The sequence below is a fragment of the Alosa sapidissima genome, chromosome 16, assembly GCF_018492685.1.
Source record: "Alosa sapidissima isolate fAloSap1 chromosome 16, fAloSap1.pri, whole genome shotgun sequence".
Lineage (NCBI taxonomy): Eukaryota > Metazoa > Chordata > Actinopteri > Clupeiformes > Clupeidae > Alosa > Alosa sapidissima.
In genome coordinates, this window is record NC_055972.1 from 29,036,025 (window position 1) to 29,063,498 (window position 27,474).

At 43.6% G+C, this 27,474-nt stretch overlaps 1 protein-coding gene across 1 annotated transcript in view; it reads right to left on the minus strand.

The window, feature by feature from the left end:
• Nucleotides 1–1,902: 1,902 nt before the first annotated feature.
• The window catches only part of lmbrd1 (LMBR1 domain containing 1), an 88,662-nt gene continuing 63,090 nt past the window's right edge, over nt 1,903–27,474 (minus strand). The window contains exons 15-16 of the mRNA XM_042065648.1: nt 4,553–4,644; nt 1,903–2,739 (exon numbers count right to left, since the gene is read on the minus strand). Coding sequence (XP_041921582.1) covers nt 2,635–2,739; nt 4,553–4,644 — 197 coding nt within the window. The 3' untranslated portion in view covers nt 1,903–2,634. The remainder of the gene's footprint in view (nt 2,740–4,552; nt 4,645–27,474) is intronic.

Here is a 27,474-nt window from a genome sequence, read left to right on the forward strand (position 1 = left end):
TCGTAGGCTGGAATGCCTCGCGGCAATAATTGTGTTTAAATGTAGTAGCCTAGTGCTTCAGCCTCTGGCAAGCTCCAAAGGGGGCGGCTATAGGTTGAGAGCAACGTGTTGGAGACCCATGGTGTAACGAGACAAGGTCTTTATGCCGCTGTTGTGTAATTTATTGTCTGTAATCATGTTTAGGCTATGTTTGTTCGGGACAAACAACAACGAAACAAGATCAATACAATTTTCTTTATTTGTCATATGATGGATAAACAACCACAATATGCACGTCTTCTCATAGGCTCCTCAAGAAATACGCACTGAATAACTTTTGGCTGTAGCCGCCGGATAGGTACCCGCCCACCAACATGTACGCGCATGAGAGCTCGTGCCCAACACGGATTTTCGTGCATGGAGCTGGTTCCAAATGCTCCATACAGCGCCATATTTGAAAATGGCGTATGCTAACATGCCGAAGCTAATCTGCACGCTCTTGACCCCCTAGATGGAGCAGAGTGGAGGGGAGGAGACTTTCACAGGTGACGGCGGCTGTTCTTGTAGGACAATTAACTAAGTGTGAGTTCTTTCCACAGGGTTTTCAAATTACAGTTAGGAAACATCTCTCTGTCCGTGTGAATTCCTGTCTGATAAAGCACTACCAGGCACAGACATTTTGTGTAAAATATAGATGTTAAATAAATGTTAATATAATATGTACACAAATACATCATTGTTAAAAACCAATTACAAAATAGAAGCTAGTGTTTAAAATCAAGCAACACAAGAAATGCAAGTGACTCAGTGAATCTCAGATGAATGTTTATTCAAAACGAATCCACATCATGTGTATAATTTGTAAAATTAAATTTCACGTCATTTCCATCACAAAGTTAAGATTACTAAATCTTGTTGTAGTACAAGAAATATATTACAAACCCGAAACACTCCTTCAATTTCAACCTCAGTTGAAATGTACAGTGAGAAACAGGCAATTAGAATAAATAATACAGACACAGGGAGTGCTGTGGAGATTAATACTCCCCACAAAGTAGTTGCTTCTGATTCTATTGTATGTATATATATATATATATATAAATATATATATATATATATATATATATATATATATATAATCCTTTTCATATATATAAAACCCCAGAGTACCACTTCAAACAACATTCTGCTCATACTTAAAGGACTCATCCGGAGTAAAATGCACTTTAGATCGATTTACGGATGATTGGGAGTACATACGTTGAATTGACATCCAAATCATGTCAGTCGGATGTGTTTTGAGAAAGTTCGATGTTACCGTTTTTAGTCAAAGCTCGTTAGCGTGGAAGTGAGAAGGGCATATTATTTTGCCGCTACAAAACGCTATTTTTATACCTCTTCTACAGTTCCAAACAACATTGCACTTACGTGGTAGTGAGTAGAGGGTCCCTAAAGCCAAACCGAAGTATCCCGAGGTCTTTATGTGGTCGGATAGAGAGTCCAGAATGAATTTCAACAAGCCAGTACCTTTCCGGAAATGTTGCCATCTTTGCTGCCAGCTTAAGGGGAAAGTCCGTAGGAGTCGATTGCCAGGTGTGCTCTGGAAATTCACAATTTCGTCGCTGTTTAAAGAAAAAAAAAAAAAACATAGTCCAGTATTTCTTTTGAAATTGAAATGAAGTTGTATGGACTGGACTATGTTTTTTTTTTTTTTTTTAAATGGCGACGAAATTGTGAATTTCCTGGTTTCCCAAGCTGGTTTGGCTTTAGGGACCCTCTACTCACTACCACGTAAGTGCAATGTTGTTTGGAACTGTAGAAGAGGTATAACAATAGCGTTTTGTAGCGGCGAAAAAATAATATGCCCTTCTCACTTCCACACTAACGAGCTTTGACTAAAAACGGTAACATTGAACTTTCTCAAAACACATCCGAATGACATGATTTGGATGTCAACTCAACGTATGTACTCCCAATCATCCGTAAATCGATCTAAAGTGCATTTTACTCCGGATAATTCCTTTAAGGTTCTTAAATCTTAACACTACTGCAATCCTAAATATCATATCTACCGGTAATCTAATTGGCGTTCAAAGTGCAAAATTAAAAATTCCCCTCTAAGTTTGGTTTTTACTCAAAACACATTTGGAGACTTTAAGTATAAGCTGCTGGTCATTGGTCCTGATGGGACTGAAATAGAACATGCAGCCCACTGGCGAATTAAGAAAACATCAGGCTTAACACTTCTGTTAGCTAATACACAAACTCTGGATTAGAATGAGGTTTTTATGAAACTGAAGAAAGAACCATTTAAGACAAAAAAAGACCACCATATTAAGGATTTCTGGAATTGCGTGAGTTGCCAAAAGCAATACAATGTCAGTAATAACCTTATTAAAAACAAAACAAAACAAAAACAAATAAAAATAAAAGCATTACTCTGTTAAGTTTGCTGCAGTGGGTGGGATCACTACTCGCGTATCTCTTTTCAAAAGATTTGTGCCTATGGAGAGCGGATACAGTGTGCAAACTTAGTCAGCATGGCCCTGGACCGGGCGCCTGTCTCGTCTGGGAGTAGAAAAAAAAGCTGCTTAGCTCTCCTCCTCTTCCTCCTCCTCCACCTGTCTGCCTGCCTGCCTGCCCCGTCTGGCTCAGTCAGTACTCATCATCACTCACGTCGGAGTCGTCCGCCTCCACCTCTCCCTCAATCACCGACTTCTTCCCCTTGCAGCAGGAGACGACGAGGCCAATGAGGAAAACCTGATGGGGAAACAGAGAAGAATGGTAATCAAGAAGAGACCGAGTAGAAAAATGTGTAGGAGGAGGACTTGGTGAGAGAAATTGAAAGGGGGCAGAGCTGTTTTGAACAGATTTCTTTTCTCTGGTAAAGCGGATCATACCTTCCTAAACACTCCTAAAGAATCCCTATTGTACGACCCACTGTTGGCAGATCAATGTGCAAACGCGAACACGAATTAGGTTCTGTCTTGCGTTACAAACATAAAGGATAATAATGTGCAAAGAACACTCCCTCCTCGAAAGAAACCACCGGAGTCCATAATGACACAGCACAAAATCACACCGCTCCAGCGCTCGTGTTTACCAAGACACTACGCCACGACTATTTTCACCCCGTTCTGCATGTCAACGGCAAAATAAACTTTTGTTGTTCAATCAAAGCTGCCAATACAAAAGCATGTTCCTCTTAGATTGCGCGCGGTTGGCCATTGTGTTGCGTCAGGGTTGTGGCCTCTGTTAGATCAGAAGGCATCACTCCATGGCTCGTCCTTTCAGCTGGAAGAGCCTGGAGGCAGTACGCATTGTTGGGGATGTCTGAAAGCAATCTCCAGGCATAATTAACACCTGCCTTTTTACATGATTGCGCCTTCATTATGGCTGCTGCTTTTTTGGGCCTTGATTTTCGGTTTTTCCTTTTCATGTTGATTTTGTTTTATCTTGCTGCTCATTTAATTAGAGCCTTGGTTCCCTGGTCTTTCTGCACGTATTATGATGAGGAGTCGACTGAGTCGGGAAACATGTTGACAAGACCGGTGCATCCAAATGCGGTGCTGGGTTGATGTGCCTGCAAGTATTGTCCTAGCAATCAGGGAAATTACACTGAACAGGATAAACAAACTGCTGCCAAGGACTCTTCCCACAGACACCGACCGGAAAGGGACTGAGTGGTGCTAGCGTAGTGGCTAACAAGCTGGGCTAGCATGCAGGAGTGGGGCCGATTCCTGATTGCGGTCATTGTGCCCTTGAGCAAGGCGCTTAACCTGAGATGCTGCGGGGAGACTGGCCCTAGTAATAACTGACGTATGTAAGTCATTTTGGATAAAAGCATCAGCCAAATGAATAAGTAAGTATGTAAGACAGTATGTGTATTGTGACTGTTGATGGGTGTGCTACTGTCTGTTTCAAATCAATAAGAGATTCATTATTCCAGGATCCCATTCGTATTAACTTACAGTAATAAAGAGACTTGTCCTTTCCATGTCCACAGAACTCAAATTGCTGCTTTTCATGGAAGCTAAATTAACACTAATATGCAGAAACATGCAGGGTTAACCCCCCTCAAACACTCTGTGTTTATGCGAGCGTGTGTGTGTGTGAGTGTGAGTGTGAGAGAGAGAGAGAGAGAGAGAGAGAGAGAGAGAGAGAGAGAGAGAGAGAGAGAGAATCTACATCTTCATGGTTGTAACACAGATTCCTCACATAGAGAAAACTGAGTCTGGGGTTTGCGGTTTGTGCCACCATGACGAGTGTTTCTCACTTTTGATCAGGCCTGGCTCGTCATTTACAGACACAGTCTGTTTTATGCTTTTGCATACATAAATGGACCCATTTGGTTCACTGATCCATTTTTGTCCACATATGTAACCTAGAAGCATCTGCATCTACATGCATCTGTATCAGCATCCATTTTTAACATTGAGCATTAATGAGGCTTGAGTCTGCCTTTGCCCCTGGCTCAAATGTGTACTCTTCAGCAAAACAGGCAAACCAGGCAGGACACTTGGGGCAGTCAAGGAGACGGCCATGATGGGTCCAGTCCTAGTGTACTACTCACCGCAATGAATGCCCAGTTCCCAAAGTAGTAGATGGTGCTGAAGAACCAGAACTTGTGAAGGAATAGGTAGGATCTTGTGACTGTGCACTGATCTGGAGAAGAGAGAAAAAAAAAAAACACACGCACACAGACACAGATAATTTCCCAAATGTCAGAAACAATCTTCGGGGCAAATGGAGATTACATGTTTAAAGATGGTAATCGCACAGGAGGAGGGCAAGGTGTGAGCATTTGAATAATACCAACCACAGGCCTAAATAATGTGTGCAAGCAACTCAATGTGACAACTGCTATTTTTCATCATGCCACGGCACATCCTAAACGGAGGAGCGAGATGTCATGAATAAACCATGAGTCTGATTAATTAAAGTAATGAAACTATCAGACTTGTATATTTCAGAAATTAATTATTAATTGCGAAGGCATTACAAGACAAATGTACATGTAACCGCCACGTGTAGGTTGACTCCTAACATAAACCTTCAGCCCCAAATTCTCCAAGTACGCTTCACACCCCTGCCCCCCCAAAATAAACCAATGAATATGCTAAGCGTTAGCATAAGCGAGCGCATTAGCATGCTGCTTTTAAAGTGCTATGCCCTAGGTGACCTCAGGAGAGCCCCTCTGCTCTGCTCTGAAAAAGTCCGTACTCAGCCCAGAAGATCCCCCTCTTTCCATGTGGGAAAAAAAATGGATCCCCTACTTTAGCACTTCAGGGATACGTAGAGGCAGAGAGGCCTCTCACTCGTTTGGTGACTGTTAAGTCAAAGAGAAGAGAGTAGACAAGAGAAGTGAGAGGAGAGGAGAGGACAAGAAAAGGAGGAGGAGATGAGAAAAGGAGAGAGAAAAAGGAGAGAAGAGGAGAGGAAAGGAGTAGAGGTGAAGGAAAGGAGAGAAGAGGGGATGAGAGGAAAGGAGAGGAGGGGAGAGGAGGAGGAAAAGAAGGGTCCATTCCTGAAGCTCAGTCTGTGTGGCGTCAGCTTGGGTGCTCGTCGCGCCTGAGGTGGACAAGCAGTGGTGGCGGAGGTGGCGGTGGCGGAGGTGGCGGTGGCGGTGACAGCGCGTCACAGGAGCCATTAGGGCCGATTAGCACTGACGCTGATGTCCCAGCATGCCCTTTTCATCTCCTCTGGCAGACTGTCTCTTTGTAATGGGGAGAATCAGTCACAGGAGGACATCCGGAGCAGGAGCAGGAGCCGGAGAAAACAGAGAGGGAGAGGGAGAGGCAGCCCTGCCGGGATGGGGCTCCTCAGAGACCCCTCCATAGAGGTTCTCCGTAACCAGCGTGCGTTCGGGAGATGGAAGGGGGGCGTTTTTCAGCTGTTCTCCAACATTGGGACTTCCTTGAGCTCTACCCAAATTGACAAGCTGCCGGGCTCAGTTTTGTCTGAAAAACTTAATGCGGCAGACAGAAGATGGAAACTGGCCAACGCACCCATCCAGGAGCGACTGTGGACTGTGTTTCTTGTGAATTTTTGGAGAAAATCAGAGTGCCTATTAGAGGCTTTAGGTACTATTTCCTCTGATAACAACCCACACTGGGAAGAGACTGTTTTTCATGTCAAACACAGACCTCTGTGCTGAGCTTCTCTCTTCTCCAGTACTGAGCTGATCCTGAGAAACAGCCACACCTCTGAAAGAGGCATCAGCCCCCTGTTTTTCCAACCAGAGACATTTCAATTTGGTCTGGGCCGACTGGATAGCTTTCTTCACACAACCGAGAGGGAGTTTTACCGTTTCACCTCAAACATGTTTTTCCGAAAGGCACCGACTGCGCATCCCCCTGACAGTGCTGGATATTTGATGTTGTTTCTTCTCTATTTTGGTTGTGTGTGTGTGTGTGTGTGGGGCTCTGGTCTGTGAGCGATTAATGCTATTAGGGGAGGCATCCGGATGTGGCCATCACTGAGAGGCCCCGCGAGACCGGCTCCCGTCATTAATTACTGTGGTGGTGGCAGCGGCGGCATCTGCTGAAATCATGGGGATAATGCAACAGCTAATGGGGACGAGGGCAAAGCCCATCACCGGCTGAGACAGAGACAGAGAGAGAGAGGATGGGGGAGGAAGAGAGAAAGAGAGAGAGGGAGTGAGGAAGAGAGAGACAGAGAAAGAGAGAGGGGGAAAGAAGGAGAGAGAGAGATTACAGAGAGAGAGAGAGAAAGAGAGAGCAAGAGAGAGAGGGGAGAGACAGAAAGAGAGGGAAGAGAGAGTGACAGCTGCGTGGATGTGTCTGTGTGACACAGCAGATTCCCTGATGACAATGCTGTTGTCAAGTGGGGAGCCAGGCACAGGTAAAATAGATCAGACACAGGCCCAGGTGCAGAGGAAATGTAGCCAACACATCCTCTCTGTGAGAGACACCAAAATCAGACAGACACCAAATCAAACGCTGAGGCCTACTGTACCACCACATGGTATTACATAGTTAGGATTAAAAAAAAAAAGCAAATTAAAAAGGGACAGGAGATTAGTTGCCAAACCCATATCCGAAGAGCAAATACGTACAAGGTGATGACAAAGCCCTCTCTCTCTCTCTCTGACACTACAAATGGATATCCCAGGGTTTTGGATGATTACATTGCAAAGCAGACTCAGAATGGCAGATTATTCATTTGGAGTCAATTTCCCCTCTGTCCCCTGCGACAGCATTATACTCTTAACTTCCTCTGAATAGGTTTTTGCTCTCAATGAGTTTTGCGTTCCCAAGTGCTTTATGTTTCTTTTCTGTCAGTTGATCCAGGCACTGAAATATCACAGATACCCTGAGGCATGTTCTTTGGATTATCTCTTCAGTAACGATTTTAAAATAAATGTTGTTTTAGCATATCTTGATAATGAAACGAGACACTGCTTCCAAGCTGTCACAGACTTTTGAATTTTTTTTTTTTATTTCAGACTACACAGTAGAGATTTTGTTTCACCTCTGCATCACAATGTTTTACATTTCTACCTCTCTTATCTTAAGTGGCTGTCAATATCCCTGCCAACGATGCCAGTCTCAATGCCTTGAACTGCAAGAACACTGCCATGCAAAACAGCATTATTACGGCCAATAAAGATAGCAGCAGACATAAGAGCCAGGTGAATGCCAATACGAAGTGACTAAAGCATTAAAAACACACAGCTTTGATCCCCTGCTGCCAAACCCTTGCCAAGAGACAAAGGACAATCCCATACGGAGAGGAACAGCGTGACCGTTTACGGCAACGCATGACAAAGCAATCGACGCCACCTTGCTTAATTGCCTCAGGAGCTGCGCTACGGGCGTGCGTTAATGACACCGCAGCTCTGCACTTAAGCGCTGGCGAGAGCCTGTTAACATCGCCAGAGAGGGAGAGAGCGAACGGCGGCCCGTGGGGGGGTGGGCGAAGGAAGGGCTTGTCAGGGGACGAAACACAAGAGGGAAAAGAGGGAAAGAGGAAACGCGTGTCCCTGCCAGAGAGGATCAAGCCCGCGGCCACGTGAAGGCACGCCACTCGCCACACAAGCACACAAGAGGGGGAGTGCAAACATACAGGTCCTCGTGTCACCTCTTTGTTTAATTCACGGAGGTGTGTGTGTGTGTTTTACAAGGGCACATAGAGGGGGGGGTAAAGGGCTAGGAGTGTTGGTGGGATACACACACATCACAAACACAAACACACACACACACAAACAAACAAACACACACACACAATACACACACGCAGGCTCAGAAAAACAACACACATTTATTAAAGCGGAGCTTTGTGGCGTGTTAAATGGCTGCTGCGTTCCGTTAACCTGATAAGAGATATGCCTGGATTGACATGACGGCATTAAATGCCAATGATTACGCTTACCCCACTGTGAACAGACAGTTTGTCATTTGTAAAGACCTGCGTGTTTGTGAGTGTTGGAGTGTGTGTGTGTCTGTCTGTGTGTGTGTGTGCCTTTTTCACTGCGCACATTGTTTTGTGTGCACACAAATGCTCTATGCCTCTGGGGCCCAGAAGAGAGAGTGGCAGCATTCAACGAGCGAAACCTCTATTAAACAGCCATGGCATCTTTTCTTCTACACCAAACGGCACAAAAAACGACTCCGTAGACATCGGAATTGAAATGCTTCAGGTTATTCTGGCCAGCTTGTGAAGAAAAGGAAGACTGAATAGAAGAGTATTATCCTCCGCAATGTCTGAAGGGATGCCGTCTCTAGGACTCGGACGGGAGCGGTCAAGGACTCCATTGAAAGAGGCAGAGGGGAGGCCAGCGTGGCAAGGGCGGGTCAGCTGGTTGGAGTTCTGTTCCAACAGAGTTTAGTGATGTTTTGTGATGCGGGGGGGGCAAAGGGGTGGGGGTACAGCCAAATATGAGGGATGAGGCAGTGTGTGACGTGTGTGTGTGTGTGTGTGGGAGGGGGGGTATTTTTTTCTTTGTACACACACTGCCACATCCCTCACACACACACACACAGAGTTACACAAAAACAAAAACTCACACACACACACAGGCTGATGTAAGCGACACAGACAGGGACAAAAACTTCTTAACAGAGGCTTGTGTACCCCAAACACCAGCACACACACACACCGAAGGGCAGTGGTGGAGATGGAGGGGAGAGTGTATTCACAGCACATCTACATCTACACTGACCGGGAGAAACTGACCAAGCTCCAACCTTGTCTGATATGAAAGCAGAATTAGAACAAGGCAAGAAAAAAAGAAATACAGAACTGCATCACTCATTAAAGTAACCCCACGGAGGATTTCCCTTTTTGCCCATTTTTAGGTACAGAGTGCTCATTTAGTGCTATGGGGTAGCCAATTCTTCTAAAACTGATAAAAAAGGGTCATGCGCCTACCCGTGGCAACATGTTACACAGTGCAATACCAAGCCATCCGCACACACACTGACAGTGTCAGAGACTCCACACTCATTTTGATGCTACATGGACTTAGAAGAAGAGAATGAAGTCATTATTTTAATGGATACAAGGATACAAGGAAGTTTATTGTTACATGCATATAGTTACTGGAAGTAAGAAATGCAGTGAAATTATGTCTGGTGTCAGCCTATTTGTGCATTTATGTGTGATGGGGAAGATCCTGAAGACAATGTGCTGTGTATGTGGGGGGGGGGCAGTGTGCAGCAAGTATGTAGAGGAGGCTTACTGTAGCAAGCAGTGTGCTGTATGTATGTGAGGTGATGACAGTGATGATGTAAGTGTGTGTGTTTTGTGTGTGTGTGTTGGGGATGGGGGTGGGGGGTAGAAAGGCTAGGCAATCAAGGACATGGGTAGATAGATGGAGGAGAAATCAAAAATAATACATAACAAGTTTTATGGAGATGTGCAAAAGTTGGAGAAAGTCAGATATGTGTGTGTGTGTGTGTGTGTGTGTGTTTTGACGTGTGATGAAATAAGAAAATAAATAAAAGGTCTGTAGCATAGGGAGAGGGATGTAAAAGTGCTAAAAGTCATGTAGGTGTGTGTGTGTGTGGAGGGGGTGTCATGAGTGCTGAGGAGTGAATGAGTGCAAATTCAGTAGTGTGAATTCAGAGTTGGGAAATGTTTGAGAGTGCTGAGGAGTGAATGTGTGCAAAGTCAGTATAGTGCGAGTTCAGAATTCGGGTGGCCTGGGGATAAAAACTTCTCCTGAGTCTCTCAGTTCTGGCTTTGTGACTACATAGGCGTCTTCTTGATTTCAGCGGTAGGAATAATCCATTGTTAGGATGAGAAGAGTCCTTCAGAATCTTTTGGGCTCTTAGGAGTACTCTTCTGGAATAGATATCTTGTAGAGCAGGGAGTTGAGTTCTTATAGTACGTTCAGCTGAGCGCACTACTCTCTGCAGAGTACTACAATCTCTAACTGTGGAGTTCCCATACCAGGTGATGATGCTACCAGTTAGAACACTCTCAACCGCTGAAGTGTAGAAGGCCTTCATGATGGATGTAGAAACTTTGAATTTCCTTAGCTGAAGAAGGAAGTAGAGTCGTTGTCTGGACTTCAGAACATATTGAGTGTTAACAGTCCATGTTAAGTCTTCAGTAATGTGGACACCAAGGTATTTAAAACTTGTGACTCTCTCTGCAGGTTGCCCGCTGATCATTAGTGGGGTGTAACTGTAGTTCTGCTGCTTCCTTCTGTAATCCACTACCATTTCCTTGGTTTTATTGATATTCAGTGTCAAGCTGTTAGATTGACACCACTGTGCCACCTCATCAATCTGATCCAAGTAGAGGTGTTCATTGTTGTTACTAATCAGGCCCAAGATCACTGTGTCATCTGCAAACTTGATAATGGAGGTATGACTACTGTTGGCTTTGCAGTCATGTGTGTAGATGTTGTACAGCAGTGGACTCAAAACACAGCCTTGGGGAGCACCAGTGCTGATGGTTAATGAGTCAGATGTCAGACCCCCCACTCTAACCACTTGTGAACGGTTGGTGAGGAAGTCAAATATCCAGTGACACAGTGTGGTGTTCAGTCCTAAGGCCTTCATCTTTGTGACCAAGGTGAGAGGTACTATCGTGTTGAATGCTGAACTAAAGTCAATGAACAGCATCCTCACATAATTCCCATTCCCCTCCTCCAGGTGAGTTAAGGTGGTGTGCATAAGGTTTGAGATGGCATCCTCTGTAGACCTGTTGGCTCTGTAAGCAAATTGGAGGGGGTCGAAGGAGGCAGGGAGGGATGAGCAGATAATGTTTTTCACAAGCTTCTCAAAATCACTTCATCACTGTAGACGTCAGGGCTACTGGGCGGTAATCATTCAGACATGATGGACTTTTGTTTTTCGGTAATGGAACAATAACAGACTGCTTGAGGCAAGTAGGAACTGTCTCTTGAGCCAATGATGTGTTAAAGATGTGAACACAGGAGCTAACTGAGCAGCGCAGGATTTCAAAACCCTGTTAGAAATTCCATCCATTTCTACAATTAACCCTCCTAAAGGCATTGCTCACATCGACCTCAGAGACACAGAAAGGTGCATCCTCATTTGCTTCACATGCTGCAGCTAGTGCAAGATAGTCTGTGTCTTTCATGTCAAAGCGAGCATAAAAAGCATTAAATTCATCAGGGAGGGCTTTACTCACATTCATCATAGGAGGGGACTTTCTTTCAAAGCCAGTGATGGTTCGGAGTCACAGTGCATAACTACATTATGTTGCCTTAATAGCAGGACTAAAAGGGTTTAGTTGACTCTACTGTAGCAAACTTGAAACTACAAGGCAGGGTTTTTTTTTTACATTTTTTTTTTAAAGAGACATCCATTAAACCACCAAATACTTTCAGTCGGATAAATGTAAGGTATAGGAGAAGATCAAACAGTTCATACACAAGACAGACATTGTGTCTGCAATCACCATTTGTAGTTTCTGACCTCTCGGTCTTGCCAGCGGAATTGAGTTTACAAACAGGGACCTCACCTGCTCCTGCAGATAATTGGGCTCTAAAACACGCAAAGGACAAGAGAAGTCTGCAATGGCCTTTCTGCACTAATGCACCCCCACTTTGCTCACAAGGCAAGAGGTGAAACCTACTGTCTTAAGGGGGGGGGGGATCCTTTCAGGGAATCACTAAAGAAAACAGAGCATGTAAACAGTAGTAAAATCTAAATAGACCTTCACCTAACACATTATATTCTACACTATTATGATAAACCTGGGGTGACATGACATGTATGCCATCTAACATCACATAACCCAAATAAACATACAGCCTGTCGATGAGAAACAGCAGTTTAGAGAAAGCAGAAAGTTTTACTGGAGAGTTGGGGGACACAGGGTTCTCCCAGAATGCACTGAGTTTTTCTGACCATTTGTTTAATGAAACTAAATGGTCAAAGACCACACTTTCTGCACCCGTGACTAAAGAAAAACAGAAGCCTGTCAACAAGTCCAGATGAGAATGGGCTCTTGCGTGATTAAACGGTCGTATAATAATGCTAAGCAGCACACACTGATACCAGCCGTTAGCACTCCGCGGCAAACACTTTTCTTGATTGTTAATCATAATGAGATCATTATAGGAAATAAGGACAACACACGGTATAAAACGGTATGCAGCAGCTCCAGGGAAACTCACACTAAGATAATTACTTCCTCAGAAAAAAAAGAAAAAAAGCCTAATGACAAAGGAGTTGATTGCATCATTCATGGGGGACTGCGCATCAATGTACATATGAGTGACTGTGTGTGTGTGTGTAACCAGAGGGGGTACCCATGTCTGTGCATCGACATGGCCCTGATGAACTTTTGGGGGGTGTGTGTGTGTGTGTGTGTGTGTGTGATTATATGTGTGATACCAGGAATTTAACTTAGGTCTTTCTGGTCATTATTATTCATTATGTCAACAATTTCACAATATCACATCAAACATTACAACCCTGGCTTACACCAACAAAACTGGCTCAACTCAATTAAGCTCCAATCTCAGAGTAATGTTAATAAAGTCTGCCTAAGAGGAAATAACAAACCAACTAATTTAAGGAAATAGTTCTGATGTTTTTCTCTTCAATTAAGTAATGGATGCCATGCCATGAGTATTAAAAAATAGGACAGACTATTTAATAGGCTCATCAGTCATCTGAAAAAGACACACACTCACTCCCACACGTGTGTGTGTGTGTGTGTGTGTGTGCACATGGAGCGATGCCCCCACTGCACAGCTGTTTGGTAGACATACCAGCCATAAGTAAGTCAGGCTTGTGTCAGAGAGAGAGGGAGAAAGAGAGAGAGAGAGAGCGAGAGAGAGACACAACAACCAGACAGGTGAGTCTAGAAGGAAGAGCCTCTACTGTGACCCGTTGGAAGATCTCCAGCTCCAGGTGAAGGCAAGACCAAGCACTGCCCCAAACCCATCCCCAATACCCCCACTTATACAACTACACCCCACCCCCCTCCCAACACACACACACCTCCACCACACACACACACACACACCTCCACCACACACACACACACACACCTCTACCCCAGCCCACACCATCTGTGTCCCTCCAGCTGCTCACCTGGATTACAGGCCGAGCACTCACAGATGGTCCTCTACAGTGGTCTGCCTAAACAGATTACTGTGGACACCACTGACCTGCTTCACCTTCACAGAAAGACAGAGAGAGATAAGAGTTGGAGAGATGAAGAGAGAGAGAGATGAAGTGAATGAGAGGGAGATGAAAAGAGGTGGATAGAGATAGAGAGAGAGAGAGAAAGAGAGAGATACAGAAAAAGCCTATTCAGGTGATTCCAGCTACTACTCCACTCAGTGGGCCTCTGTCTCTCTCCTTCCATTCTCTCTTTTGCTCATTCTTTCTCTCCCTACCCCTATCTTTCTCTTGCTCTCTCTCCTCTCCATGTTGAATTATTCATCTACTCCAGTCTTGTCTCAGAGAAAGGTAGCGAGGCTCTGTCCAACATCTTTTCAGGGGGCCGCATTCTCTCCACTGTGGCTCGCGCCTTGTTGTTCTTCCCTTTCTGTTCCATTTCCCTCTCTTCAGCAGCACCCCGCACTGCTGCTTGAGCTCTTTTCCTTTTTTTCCACGCGTATTCGTCTGTCCTCTCTAAAAAGCCCTGTCGCCACCATCACTGGAACTTTTATCATTCCTCCCCTCTCCTCTCCTCTCCTCTCCTCTGCCAGGGCTGGGTGAGGTGCCCTACCCTCTCTTCCACTCCAAAATGAAAACATCGGGAATCCCAGGAGGATGTCATTGTGCTCTCTCTCTCGCTCTCTGCACTCAGGTTTTGCTTTCATTGCCTGAGAGTCGTGAGTGGGTTGAATGCATAGATGGTACACGTCTAGTAGGCTCAAAAACAGAGAGGAGAGAGGGATAGAGGGAGGGAGAGAGAGAGAGGGAGGGAGGAGGAAAAAAGTTTGGAGAAAGTAGCAGCACGACTCCAATGTATCAATTGAAAGTAAAATCTCTCTCTCACACACACGTACACACACACACACACAAACAAACAAACTCACAAACATTAAAGACCATCTTTTGAGTGCCACTGCACAGGTTTTTCTTGAAAATATTTTCTTAAGTGTGATCCGAGTTGTGTCTTGTGTACACTGGTGGCAGACCAAAACAGGCCTGTACCTCGCGTGTGGGCTGGAGCCAGGGCCGGCATGCCAACTTTATTAATTAAACTCTTCATTAATCATCAAGCCCATTGTAATTCTTCGCCCCGTAATTGGAGCTCTTTCATGGCCAATAAGGGATTTGCGAAGTGCACACACTTGACACTGGTGGGTGAGGACCGTGTGTGTGTGTGTGTGTGTGTGTGTGTCAGAGAGAGTTAGTGTGTATGGGTGTGAGAGAGAGAGAAAGAGAGAGAGAAAGAGAAAGAGAGAGAGAGAGAGAGACGTTATAGCGACTCCAACTCCAAGCCAGAGCGCCCAGAATGACGAGTCAAAGAGATTCATCAAGACTCTTGGCAGCGCTCACGGTGATGGAGCCGGCAGCCTCCAATTGAGTGGCGCTTTATTTGGAGGCAGATCGTTTGGAAGTCACTGCAGGAGTCACTGATCAATTAAATTTAATGCGTATCAAAGGTCGATATATCAAAAGACATCGCAAAGAAAGTGCACTGGGAGGCACTTTCCGAATCCTGAATGTTAAACGCTCAATCCGAGTAGAAGAGCCATACATGGATATTTCCACCATTTCTAAAACTTAAAAGGAGAAAGATGCAGTGTAGAATTAGATACACCAAAGCCAACGCTATTTATTAGAGAGATACAATAACATATAAGTCCACCAGATGATGCCACCCATAAGACTGATTGTAAATGAGTCATCCCCATCATCACCTCTCCAATCTCGTTTCACCAGACTTGTTTACATAGAATTATACGGCAGTTTGCGCATGAAGATGTGTAAAAGTATATATTAGAGGTAATACACACCCATGCATCCTTACAGCCTATTGGGGTTTGCAAAATGGCATAATATCATTGCTTCAGTAAGAAGTAGAAATCCAAACATCCACTGGTCAATGCCGATCAGTTTGTGCAACCTAAAGACTAGACCAAGCAGGATTTAACAATTGGAAACAATCTCCAGTGGAGAATGTCCAGACCTTATTCACTGGTAAAAACCAGGCTATCACTTCTGACCTTTGTGGTATAAATATCCTTTGAAGCTTTGGGCTTGCGGTGCTTCCGGCACTTCTGCCTACCTCTAATGACATAGACAGCATGATTCATGCTGCTCCATTTCTGTGTGCTATAGACCACTAACTGGACTGTCATTTGGGGTCCAGGGCAGGATGGAAGTCTGCATGGTTCAATGTTCTTTCTAAGCAGTGCACACTAACGAGACTGAATGTTTTGATGTGTGTTTTTTTTTCTCTTGTAGATAGGAGTACTGTGGAAAACGGTGACGTGGGCATCCATGAATTCACCTAAATTATTACGAACAATGATATATGATGTTGAACCAAGAGAAAGCAAATCTTAAATTCTGACGAGGAAAGAAAGAACAGTTTTGTAGCCTGACGAGCCAGACCCACATCAAGATGTAGGGTCTGGGAACTCACCATTGGCAGTGCTCAATCCGAAGGGCCGGGATAAACAGTTGTCTTTCCAATTCCCTCTCCAACATAAAAAAAAAAAGCTTAACTCGAGCCATGATTCAAAGACCACTGTTCGCCAGCTGCAGAATCTATCTTCTTTGTTTTCAAGTAGCAGGGAATTCACGTGGAACCGTCACAACTCTGCCGTCATTATGTTAAGCCCGTCCACCGACTCGATACACGATGTTGATTGGCCTGACCGAAGTTTGGTTTTTCCAGCTCGCAAGCCAACAGAGAGTTGCTAGACTACCCTGGCTGCAATTAAATTGGCTGCAGCTAGAGTGCGTCTAGATTTCTAGGCTAACAGTTTTGTGCTTGAACATTAAGGGCCCGTCCCATTTCTCCCCCCTTAAAACTTCCACTTGGTTTTGATTGCCCTCAACATTAAGCCCCTTCGACAAGGGAAGTGGAGGTGAAGATCTTTCCCTATGAATTGGGACACCACTATATGCAAGTTAGCGTAGCGAATGTGCTCACCTACGCCACACGCAACGCCGACGTGTCTACCGGTAGTAGCCTGCTACTATTTTCAGTCATTGTTGTGTGGGCTGTGCTGGTTTATCTACATCTGGTTAATCAACAAAGATATACATGTTCATGTGAATGCCAGAACACACACCTTAAATATTGACGAAACCAGATCAGATAAATAACGTTATTATTTATTTCTAACATTAGTGTTCAAAACTCAACAGTCCATTAGATGTGCATCAACCTAACATATTCCAACATATTTTGATTTAATATATAATTTAATATGCTTATTTGCGAAAATATATGAAAAATGTGGCCGGCTTGGTGAGCTCACACAGTATCCTGGGTAATTTCATCTCCCACTTCGTTTTAAGCCTGCATCGGTCCTGGCTATATTTTGAGGGTTGATTTTAAGGGGAAAATAGCACTTCCCCTTGCTCCCTAAAGTAATGGGACACCCTAGCCCTACACGTGCACGCGCAAAAACGAGGGTTAGGTGCAAAAATCTAGAGGTAGGGGAGGTATTGGGAGGGGCCCTAAGACTGCATTTAACACTTCAATATGCATCAGAAAGAGATTTTAAAAGAAAAGGTTACAGTAGTTACAATACAGTATTAAATCTGTCCTTTCATCAGTGTGTCCCTTTTCAATGGGATCTCAGAACCCCTGACATTTCAAAATTCTACTACTCACTTTCAAAGCCCTCCATGACCTTGCTCCTCCTTACCTCTGTGACCTTCTGATCTCTTACACTCCTTCCCGCTCCCTCAGATCCTCTAATCAAAATCTCCTCTCTGTCCCCGCATCAGACTCTCTACCCTAGGTGGCAGGTCTTTTAGCGCCATGGCCCCTAAGCTCTGGAATTCCCTCCCTCAATCCCTCCGTGACTGTCCCTCCTCTCCTCTCTTCAGAGCTCACCTCAAGACCTTTCTGTTTCAGGAACACTTTTCACCTTCCGCCACCGCTTGACTCATTGACTCTTTTTTTTTGACTCTCTGTTTGTTTTGTGTTGTCTTGCTTTGTTTGTGCTGACTTTGTAAAGTGACCTTGAGTCTGAGAAAGGCGCTATATAAATAAAAGTAAATATATAAATTATTAAATTATTAAAACTAAAATATAAATGCTTATTATTGTTATCATTGTTATTATTATTATTTACTTAAGATAATAAATAACTCTAGAAGCATGTGGTTTTTTAAAAAAAAAAAAAGGTTATGTCACGTGAAAAATGAAAATGTAACTTTCATATCAAGGATATAGAACAAGAATGAAAGAGACCTGTGTCTGACATGCAGCATGTACTGGCTCAAAGGGCATTTTCAGGAAACTGTAAGGTTTCTGCTTTTGACATCAATGGCAGACTAAGCTAGACTGGCTTCCCCACTCACTCACTTCATTTCACATTGTGAAGAGAGTCTGGGACAATTGGACAATCGTCTGACCTTTATTAACTGATAATAAACCGCATCGGCATTCAGGAAGCAATGTATTTACCTTTGCTGTATAAATTTACACATTGTTCCGACTGAACTTTTTTGATGTTTGTAGCCGTTGCCACAGGCATTTTCAATTTTGAAACTAACGTCATCCCCTCTTGTTGCTGATTGGCTCGCCATCCTGTTGACTGAGGGAAACATAAACCTACTGAGAGGAGCCAGAAATGAAAATGAAATGAAAATGCACAGAGATACTCGATGGGTCGAATCAATAATAAATGCAGCTAAAAATCTGCCCATGTCGTCACATCACATTTAACCAAAGGCCACTCAGAGGACAGTTAAATCCTCAGAAACTTTTACTTGCTTACAAGAGCCTGAGAAAGTGCTTCCTTTCTGCATTAAAGAAGTCAAGTCTTGATTGACAATATTTTGAGCAATATAAAAGAGCAATCCTTATGCAATGTTGCTATTGCTTATCCCTCAGAAAATGGGTAGTTGCGCCCCTGACAGGAAGACAGGGAAAAGTGTCTTCCAGCATGCACACAACACAGCGAGGTTGCTAGGGAACAGAGGAGTGATCTGATTTAATGGGATGAGGCAGTATACTCAGACTTTTCCACCTTCTTACTCTTGTTTGTACTTACTCTTCTTCTTCCCAGGTCTATGACGAGACGGTCTGTCTCCATGACTCATTCACAAAGCCTGGCGCGATCAGAGGAGGTGGCTTTTTTACTTTTAGGCCTTGATTTAATATGTTATGTTAACACGTGAGGTTAGGAGAGCATCACAGAGATATATAGAGGCTAAGTGCTTTCTGCATCCTATTCAGCTGCTCAGCTTGTACCACTGGCTGGTGTTTTGACAAGTCAAAGGAAGAAGAAATAAATGCAGAAGATAAACAAATAAAAACAACAAAATGTAAATGGCGTCCATTACCCCCCAGGAGAACAGCTTTTTTTTATGTTTTTAAATCCCACTTAAAGGGTTCAGGGGGTTTCAATAATAGCCCTTGTCTCAATTCATCTTGGGCTAAGCAGTGACCAGCAGTCGCCTGCCTAATGCCTGCTGACTGACCGCCCTCTCCTACCGCCCCTACCACTGCCTGGGGCTTTCAATCTCAACCTCCAGCCGCTCAGCCCCAGTGATCAAAATACACTGTCGGGCCCGCAAATCGGATTTGAATGGTTAATTACAATAGCAAAGAAAGACATAAACATCAACAACATTTTTTTTTTTGCAATGTTTCTGTGACCTCAGCTTCACCCCATGAGGGTGGCCGGGGTCAGAGAGAGGAGGAGATGAGGTGAAAAGAGAGGGGGGCAACTCTTCCACATGAAATGTCCACTGTTGACCCAGTGTGGAGAGGGAAGTCCAATTTGGTAGGAACTAACAGGAACCATTAGCCTATCAAACCGATACACTACACACAAAACACTCCCTGAAGCAATCGGTCAGTAACTAAACCTTAATACAGAGGAAGAAGAGGCGGAGAGATTATGGGAGATTATCTACGTAATGATGGGCTGTTGCATCTGATTGGTTAACTCCATGTAGAGTCACTTTAAGTCCAAGCCATCAAATGAGTGAGACGAAAGTGCATGAAGGAGAAATATGGCTGCCCTGCCGTGATTCTGTGAGTGCTCTGGAAGAGGAGCAGACAAAATATCCCTCATGGCTATAATGAACTGGGCTACACAAACAAATCAGCCATTATAAACAGCCCATTCTGCAGAGTAAGCTGGACAAGAGCTGGACTGCAGGCAGCAGCACACAACATTACACAATCCATCTCCGTATGAGGACAATTCAACAGAGCCACTTACTCGGAACTAAGATCTTTTGTTGTTGTTATTGCCAGAACATGATCTAGCCTGAAGGCTACGCAAGCAGTGCATGCACACATGTAGCAATGATTATGAACAAACATGCAGAGGTCAGGGTAAAAAAAAAGAGAGGGGAGAGAGAGAGAGAGAGAGAGAGAAGGCACTGATTATATAACTCTATATAACTCTCTTTCTCTCTCATGTTGACACAACAAGTGCATTTCTGCCATGTTGGTATAACGACCTGAGAACAGCAAGCCCACAGGTTGTTGTTGAGAAGAACGGGGAAAATTCACTTCATTTGCATCGGCAGCTGCAGCATCACATCGGAACATCCAGCAATTTGGTGAGCGGTAGCCATGGCAACACACTAGATCCCCAGATATATACTGCATGTCTCAATGCTTCAGGATGAACACAGGAATAATATTATTAGCATGCGCCTACAATGTGAAGAGATGTGCTTTTAACATGTGTTTCAAAGCAATCAATCATCAAGCTATGTAAATGAGTTGACCATTTTAGTATATAGCTAACTAAGGATACATTTTTGGCTTTAACTCTTCAACAAAGTGCAATAAAGTCTGACTTGACTTTTAGCTCAGATCAACATTTACTGATTGCGGAAACATAAATGTTCTTTTGCAAGCAGGAAAACATGCAATTGCCTGTGTGGGAAATCTGTAAGGCGCTTTTGATCCATTCTCCAACCGCATGACTACTGCATAGAATCCATGTATGAGATGACTGAGTAGACAAGAACCCTCCATGAGGAAAACACACACACACACACACAAACACACACACACACACACACACACACACACACACACACATCACATGGAAACATGAGACATTCGACTAGTGCAGACATGAACACCAGAGCCAAAAGCACGAGGTGGTGGAGCCTGGTGTCTGAGCCTGTGCCCAAGCACTGGAGCCTGGCATCGGTGCAGCGCGGTGTGGTGTGGCGTGGCTCGGCACGGCTCTCCTTTGGCAATCCCTCCCCGTCACATGTGCTCTCCCAGCTTGACACTTCCTGCTACTCACGCTTGGTTGTGCAACGGGCTGTTATGCAAGGGGGGAGATGCTCTCCAGAGCGAGAGAGGAGTGGTTTGGCTTAGGAGGCTTTTTTTTTAATGAATGGGTAAAGGCAAGAGGCTGGCACAGGGGTTGGTGTGTGTGTGTGTGTGTTTACATGTATGTGGGTGTGTGTGTGTCTGTATGTGTGTGTATATGTGTGTGTGTGTGTGTGTGTGCTTTCGTCTGTATGTGTGGGTGTGTGTGGTACACTGGGCAAAGGCTGGCTGTGGCTATAGTTTTTTGTAGCGGAAGTTAGACAGTGGACAGTCACACGTCCAGAGCTAAAAGACTGGCTGGGGATCCTGATATTTGTCTGTATAATGATTTTTGACTGACAATGAATAACACAGGAGAATGAGGCATCGAGTCTGCAGAATGTTCATACTTCAATTAAGTTGTTTAGCTAAGGCTGTTAAATGTCAAAACAATACAAACTAAGAAGACAGGATTCATAACAAGTATATAAAAAAATAATGTATAATTGTTATTGCGTAATAGCAGTGTCGCCAACTTAGTGACTTTGTCGCCATATTTAGCGAGATTTCAGACCCCCCAATGCAGGACAGACTGTCGGCTGAGGGGAAAAAAATTATGTCGGTCTGTCTGAGTGACATTAACTAAACAAATCCAAAATATAGCCATTGTTGTAACTTGTAAGGTTAAATTGTGTGTAGCCTATGGTGAAGTTATAATCAGACTTCAAGCTGTGCAAAGCAAATGCAGCAGTTGGGAATAGGTTGGAAATGACTGATTTTCAGCCACTTAATGCTCATTCTGGTGTATACCATGACAAGATGTACAGAAGTGTAAAGTGTATCAATTACCCTAATATACAAGTATGTTAAATTAAATATATTTAAATTAGGCTCTTAAAGTTTCCTATTTCAGTAGGCCTAGGAGAAAAGCAAACAGGTGTAAAGGGGAATTAAAGGGCCATCACGACGGACGTCACGACCTGGTGACGTAATTGATATGCAAATTAGTGTGTGACGTCATCTAGCGACATTTAGCGACTTTTGGAGCTGGCTTTAGCTACTTTCCATTTGAAATAGTTGCCAACACTGCGTAATAGTAATCTCATTATGAAGTACGCAGCTGCAGTTCCTGCAGGATTGTTTTAACAAAAGAAACTCTGAGAAAAGTATTATATTTTCTAACAGTGAGAAGAAAAAAAAAAACTGGACGTCTTCAAAACATCTGTGTGCGTTCTGGCCAACGAGACAATTCCAAAGGTCACAAAACAACAACGAAACAGACAAATAAAAGTCAGAGCGCACGCAACAAAAGAAATGCCAGTGAGAAATGCCTCTCTTGGCATTTACCTTTACAGGTATTGACAAAAGCACCAACAAGAACATCAAACCATAGGAGGCGTCGCTGCTTTCTCATTTATTAATTCAACTTTGGCAGACTTTAGCCCTTAGAACCCTAAGCTGTTTTTAGGGCATTTTCACTACCTTTATTCATAAGGATTTATTCTGGTCATTGTAAGTGCCACACACACATATTATATATTGTTTTTCTTTTTTCAGGAGAGTCTAGGCTATCCAGATCTGCCATCATTTCATGTATTAATACTAGCATTGATTTTATTTTGAAAGAATTAAAACATAAAAAGTGTATTATAAAAATTCTTATATTTCGACATGTATCTCACCACAGCAAGCTCACAGCTCTACATGCATTTCATTTGTGTGTAGGGCAGACTGTCCTGAATCGGGCAATATAATTGCCACATTGGAGGGATACTCTGGGGCTGAGCAATTTACAGAAATATGTGCTGTGTGATTTACGGAAATAAATGGCATTTTTTATTTAGTGATGAAAAATGACCTTTCTGCGCTCCATATCTGTGACACGAACTGATCTGACCTGACTTGACCCGAGTTTGCGTGTTAGCCTGCGTGCCTGTGTGTATGCAGTCATAATAATTCTCAACTTTTTACTGCATTGCCATGAACAAAGCAAAAGGCAAAAAAGGTGTTTATTTGTTGAACAAATTGGGATGCAATGTGAGCCTTGAATTGGATGCCATGCAGGAATTTGCTAGGATCTCAAAACCGGAATATGAACATGCTTTGCCATAGAGAAACACATGATAGCATTGGATTATAAACATGCTTTGACACAAGAACAGACAAAAACGTGGGGTAAGTCCAGCTATATGAAGTTATTATTTTGCGGTCACTTCGTCTGTTTTATAACCCAGAAGGATAGCAAATGATAGCTCTGAGTCTCCTCTTTCATCTGACATACGTGGCATATCTATGCGATCACGGGTCCGCGAGTAATTCAAACGAGAGTAATGGGTGTGCAGCGTTGGTTTGTGTACATTACGTTATTATTTTGCAGTCACTTCGTCTGGTTTTATAAGCCAGAAGGATCGATAAACATGGTACCAATGGATAGCCTTGTGCCCCCTCTTTCATCTGATATGCTTGCCATATTGATGCGATCACGGGTTCGCGAGTAATTCAAACGAGAGTAATGGGTGTGCAGGTGAACACAGAGAAGTAAAGACTGTAAATATGATGCAATTTGATTTAATTTCATGATTTTTTTTAATTTTCATACTTGATCGTACATACAAGTGTGTAGTCTCGTTAGAAAGCCCCACTTCTGCTCTGTCATGCAATAAAGGTTTCATCTCGCTGCGATGAACAGTTCCGAAGCAATGTTACAGAGAAGAAAGGGTGTGTTTTTTGACGCACTTTGCGTCAATCGGGTTCTAAGGGTTAGAGGAGCATGGCCTGGCCGAGCTAAGAGAGAGGCCGCGTTCTCGGACGTGGGTTGTACAGCAGGGAGAAGTAAGCCCCCACTGACCGCTTTGGAGGCATCCTTGCATGGCCGGCCGTTTGGCCGCCCGCTGCACTGAACACCAGGCTGCCCGTGCTCACCTTGGACAAACACAATTAATGAACTGTGGATTTCAAGGCTGCTGAGGAGCCCCTGCTGAGCATTTCAATGAGATGGTCCACACATAGACTCTTTCTCTAACACACACACACACACAGAGATACTCTCTCTTTCTCACGCTCACACACATGCACACACACAGAGATAGAGATAGAGATATAGATAGAGATAGAGATAGAGATAGAGATAGATATTCTCTCTCTCTCTCACACACACATACACACACACACGTGTGTGAGGAGAGATAGGTGCTGTAGACAAATGTGGACCCCTCGGCAGCTAATGAGGGATTGTCTTCCGCCCCGGCGGAGGACACGGTCATAGCAAGGTGATGACACGCTCTAAGTCCAGGGTCGTCAGCGTTAGGGCTGAAACGATTCATCGAGTTACTCGAATAACTCGATTAAAAAAATTACTTGAGGCAAAAACCCTGCCTTGAAGCCTCGTTAAATTCCTATGACACGCACTATACGCGCAGGGATCTGATTGTTCCACACGGACCGTTGTTCAGGAAGCACACAACCAGCGCGTGAATCGTGATGCATTCTGAATTTAGCTGGCGGAGTCAAGATGGCCATAAATGGCAGAGAATGTCTACATTTTTTAAGTAAAGTTTTGGGATCATTACATACTCAAAAAGGAAAAGAACAAGCATCTGAACTGAAAACATCCACTCCATGCGGTTTCACCAAGCGTCAATAAAGTAGGCTATCTATCAATCTATCTAGACTATCTATCATCTATCTACGTAGCCTATAGCCAGAGAATGTCTAATAAGGGGAGAACTCTCGGAAAACTTCCGGTTTCTGAACTGGTTGCAGTTCCTTCTGTGGTTCCACATGAGGGCGCTCGTCCACGAGTGCAGAATGCATGGAGGTCTATGGAGCTGTACCCCTCAAAATCCACTTTTCTCGGGATATAATTTTTTTTCAAGTAATTTGAGTATTGTATTCGAAAGGGGAGGCAAAGAAAATACACTTGGTTGAGTATTATATTTTTTAAAGTCACTTAATTGTTCTAAAAAGCCTTTCAAATGTGTCAATGACATCATTCATTAGCACAATGCTAGTGTGTTATGTGCAACAACGACCCAACCTGTAAGAAATCAAAAGGACATAAGTACTCGTTCATTCAACTTTTGACCTATAACCCATGTTGAAGATATACAAACTACAATCAAATCTGAGATTTGTCAACGACAATCAGGTGAAAGAGACAAATTTAGCCGTCTAGCTCCATTGACTCCCATTCATTCTGCACTCATGGCGATCGCCCCCAGTGGAACTGCATCCAAAATTCGGTACAATGGGACTTAATACGGAGTGGCAAGGCTCTCCGTAGACGGGCTCTGCTATAGCCTACATTGATGTTGGGTGATTTTAATCACATACTGTATTTGTAGCGATGTCGTGATATAATGTTTAGCTTTGATGTTCAATTGCAAGACAGTATGCCTAAAAAAGAACCCCTTCTTATACATACATGCATGCACCTTCATCTTCCCTCACGCACCGCACGCATGCGCACACACACACAAACACACACAGGTTGCTAGGTTACCATAGCAAATAGGCTCACCCCAGAAATAATTTTTAGTAGCCTAATGGTAAAATTATTTGTTAGTAGCCTAATGGTAAATGCTGCAGGTGTAGAAATCTACATAAAACAGATGTTTACTTTGATGTCAGGTCTAGATTACAGCATGAAACTTGTTGTGCATATTAATACATTAAATTGCTTTCCCTCTTCTCCCTCCCAGCACTTCACAACATAGTATGGACAGCTTTGTTCGCCCAGCTAAGGCACGCACAAGAGGCTGCAATTTTACAGAGAGCATTTTGAACATTATTATATTGTTGGCACTGGCTTAGTTTTGGAGCCAAATGTTGGAGTTAGAATAAATACCTCTGTGCCAATTGCTTGATCATTTTACAGCCATGTAATTTTCATTATGCATTATTTGTTTTGGTTGTTTAAAAATGCAAAAAAAAAAATATCCGATTAATCGTTCGATAAAGTGCTAGATTAATCGATTACAAAAAGAATCGATAGCTGCAGCCCTAGTCAGCGTCGACCACGGAAGCGTTTCGCTTATCTCTCCCACCAACCACGAAGGATAGCCGCGGCTGACCATTAGCATATCTGCTCTGTGGAAATTAGCGGCACAGCAGCTCAATACCAGTGCAGTGAGACTCCAGAGGAGGAGATCTTTTTCAGACTGGACCAAATCCCACTCAAACGTCTAAAGTCTATTTGAGTGCCTTAAATGGAAATAGCAGTCAAGACAGACTGTAGAGACTATGGAGGAAACTTCATGAAAAGTTCCCTCTTCTGAATTGGCACTTCAAACCTGTGACTGTAGGTAGCTGATGCTATACTGCAGACAGGCTTTCGGAGTGCACTGAAAACAGAGGCTAATGTGAAATGCCTGAATTTGTCCCCCAGGACATGGAGCTAAGTGAACACTATTAGAAGAAAAGAAAAAAAAAAAATCAAGCCCTTGCCCATCAACAGTGCCCAGGACAACCATGCAAGAAGGATTTCAGGACTCTGCTTTTACTCTGATCAGCCAAGTTCCACCCCTTGCACACAATGCGCCTATGGAGACATGCAAGCATGCTAACATACGCATGTACATGCACATACACGTTAAGCCATGTATTGAAACGTCTTTTGACATTTCCACATACTGTAGGCAATCCAGAGCATTCACTTGGTTCACTCTTATGATCACAGGGAATGACTCCACTAAAGTGGACACACGTGACATAAAAGAAACATTCCGTGCCATCTTTTGTGTTTGCTGAGCTGTCAGAGGACCACACGTGACATGACCTGTGCTATGCAACGAGCACTCAATCTGATGAACAAGCGCTGTGGCCTGCTAAATACAAAAATGCAATTCCAAGCAGGCTGGGCCTACCAGCTTTCTCTTCATCTCCATGTTCTATTATTTTTAGACAAAGCCTTCTAGAGCCATTTGGGTTGATTAAGACATTTCTTAAAGTCAATCTGCAATCGATCCCACCTCTATTTAGTCCTCATTTGACAATGACTGTATTTTAAACATAAAACAAATTATTTATCTGGCTATGCTTGTACAAAAAGTTTGTTGTGATGTGTCTGTGTTTCTGTCTGTCTGTGTCTGTTTTAGCATGTCATTTAATGTAAAGCATACCGGTAATAACCAATCATGCCAAGTTGTCTGAAATACTGTATATATATACACATTATCGGGGGCAAATAATTATTGTCCGTCATAGGGCCCAAATGATCTAGCAGCGCCCCGGTTGAAACCTATCTCTCTGGCGTAAGATGAGGCAGTGATATGCCATTCTCCTTTTCATGGCATACACATCAGATGTGATTTTAATTTCCAAACTGTGCCATTGAGAATACAGTGGGTCGTTTCCATTGTGACCATAATAGAGAGTCCTTCACTTCCTCTATTGGGGACTCTTACAGCCAATTAGTGATTAGCAACATGATCCGAGGCCAAAATCTGGCATATGGGCAGCCCGATTCCATGCTGTTCTTATGCTCCAAAGACCCTTGTCTATGCCCAGATCCAGTACGCGCAGGGGTGGAAAAAAGCCTTCACGCCAGTGACAAACTCACAAACAGTGGGCGCTTATCTCACTATCTTCAGCTAGTGGCCGAGTCGA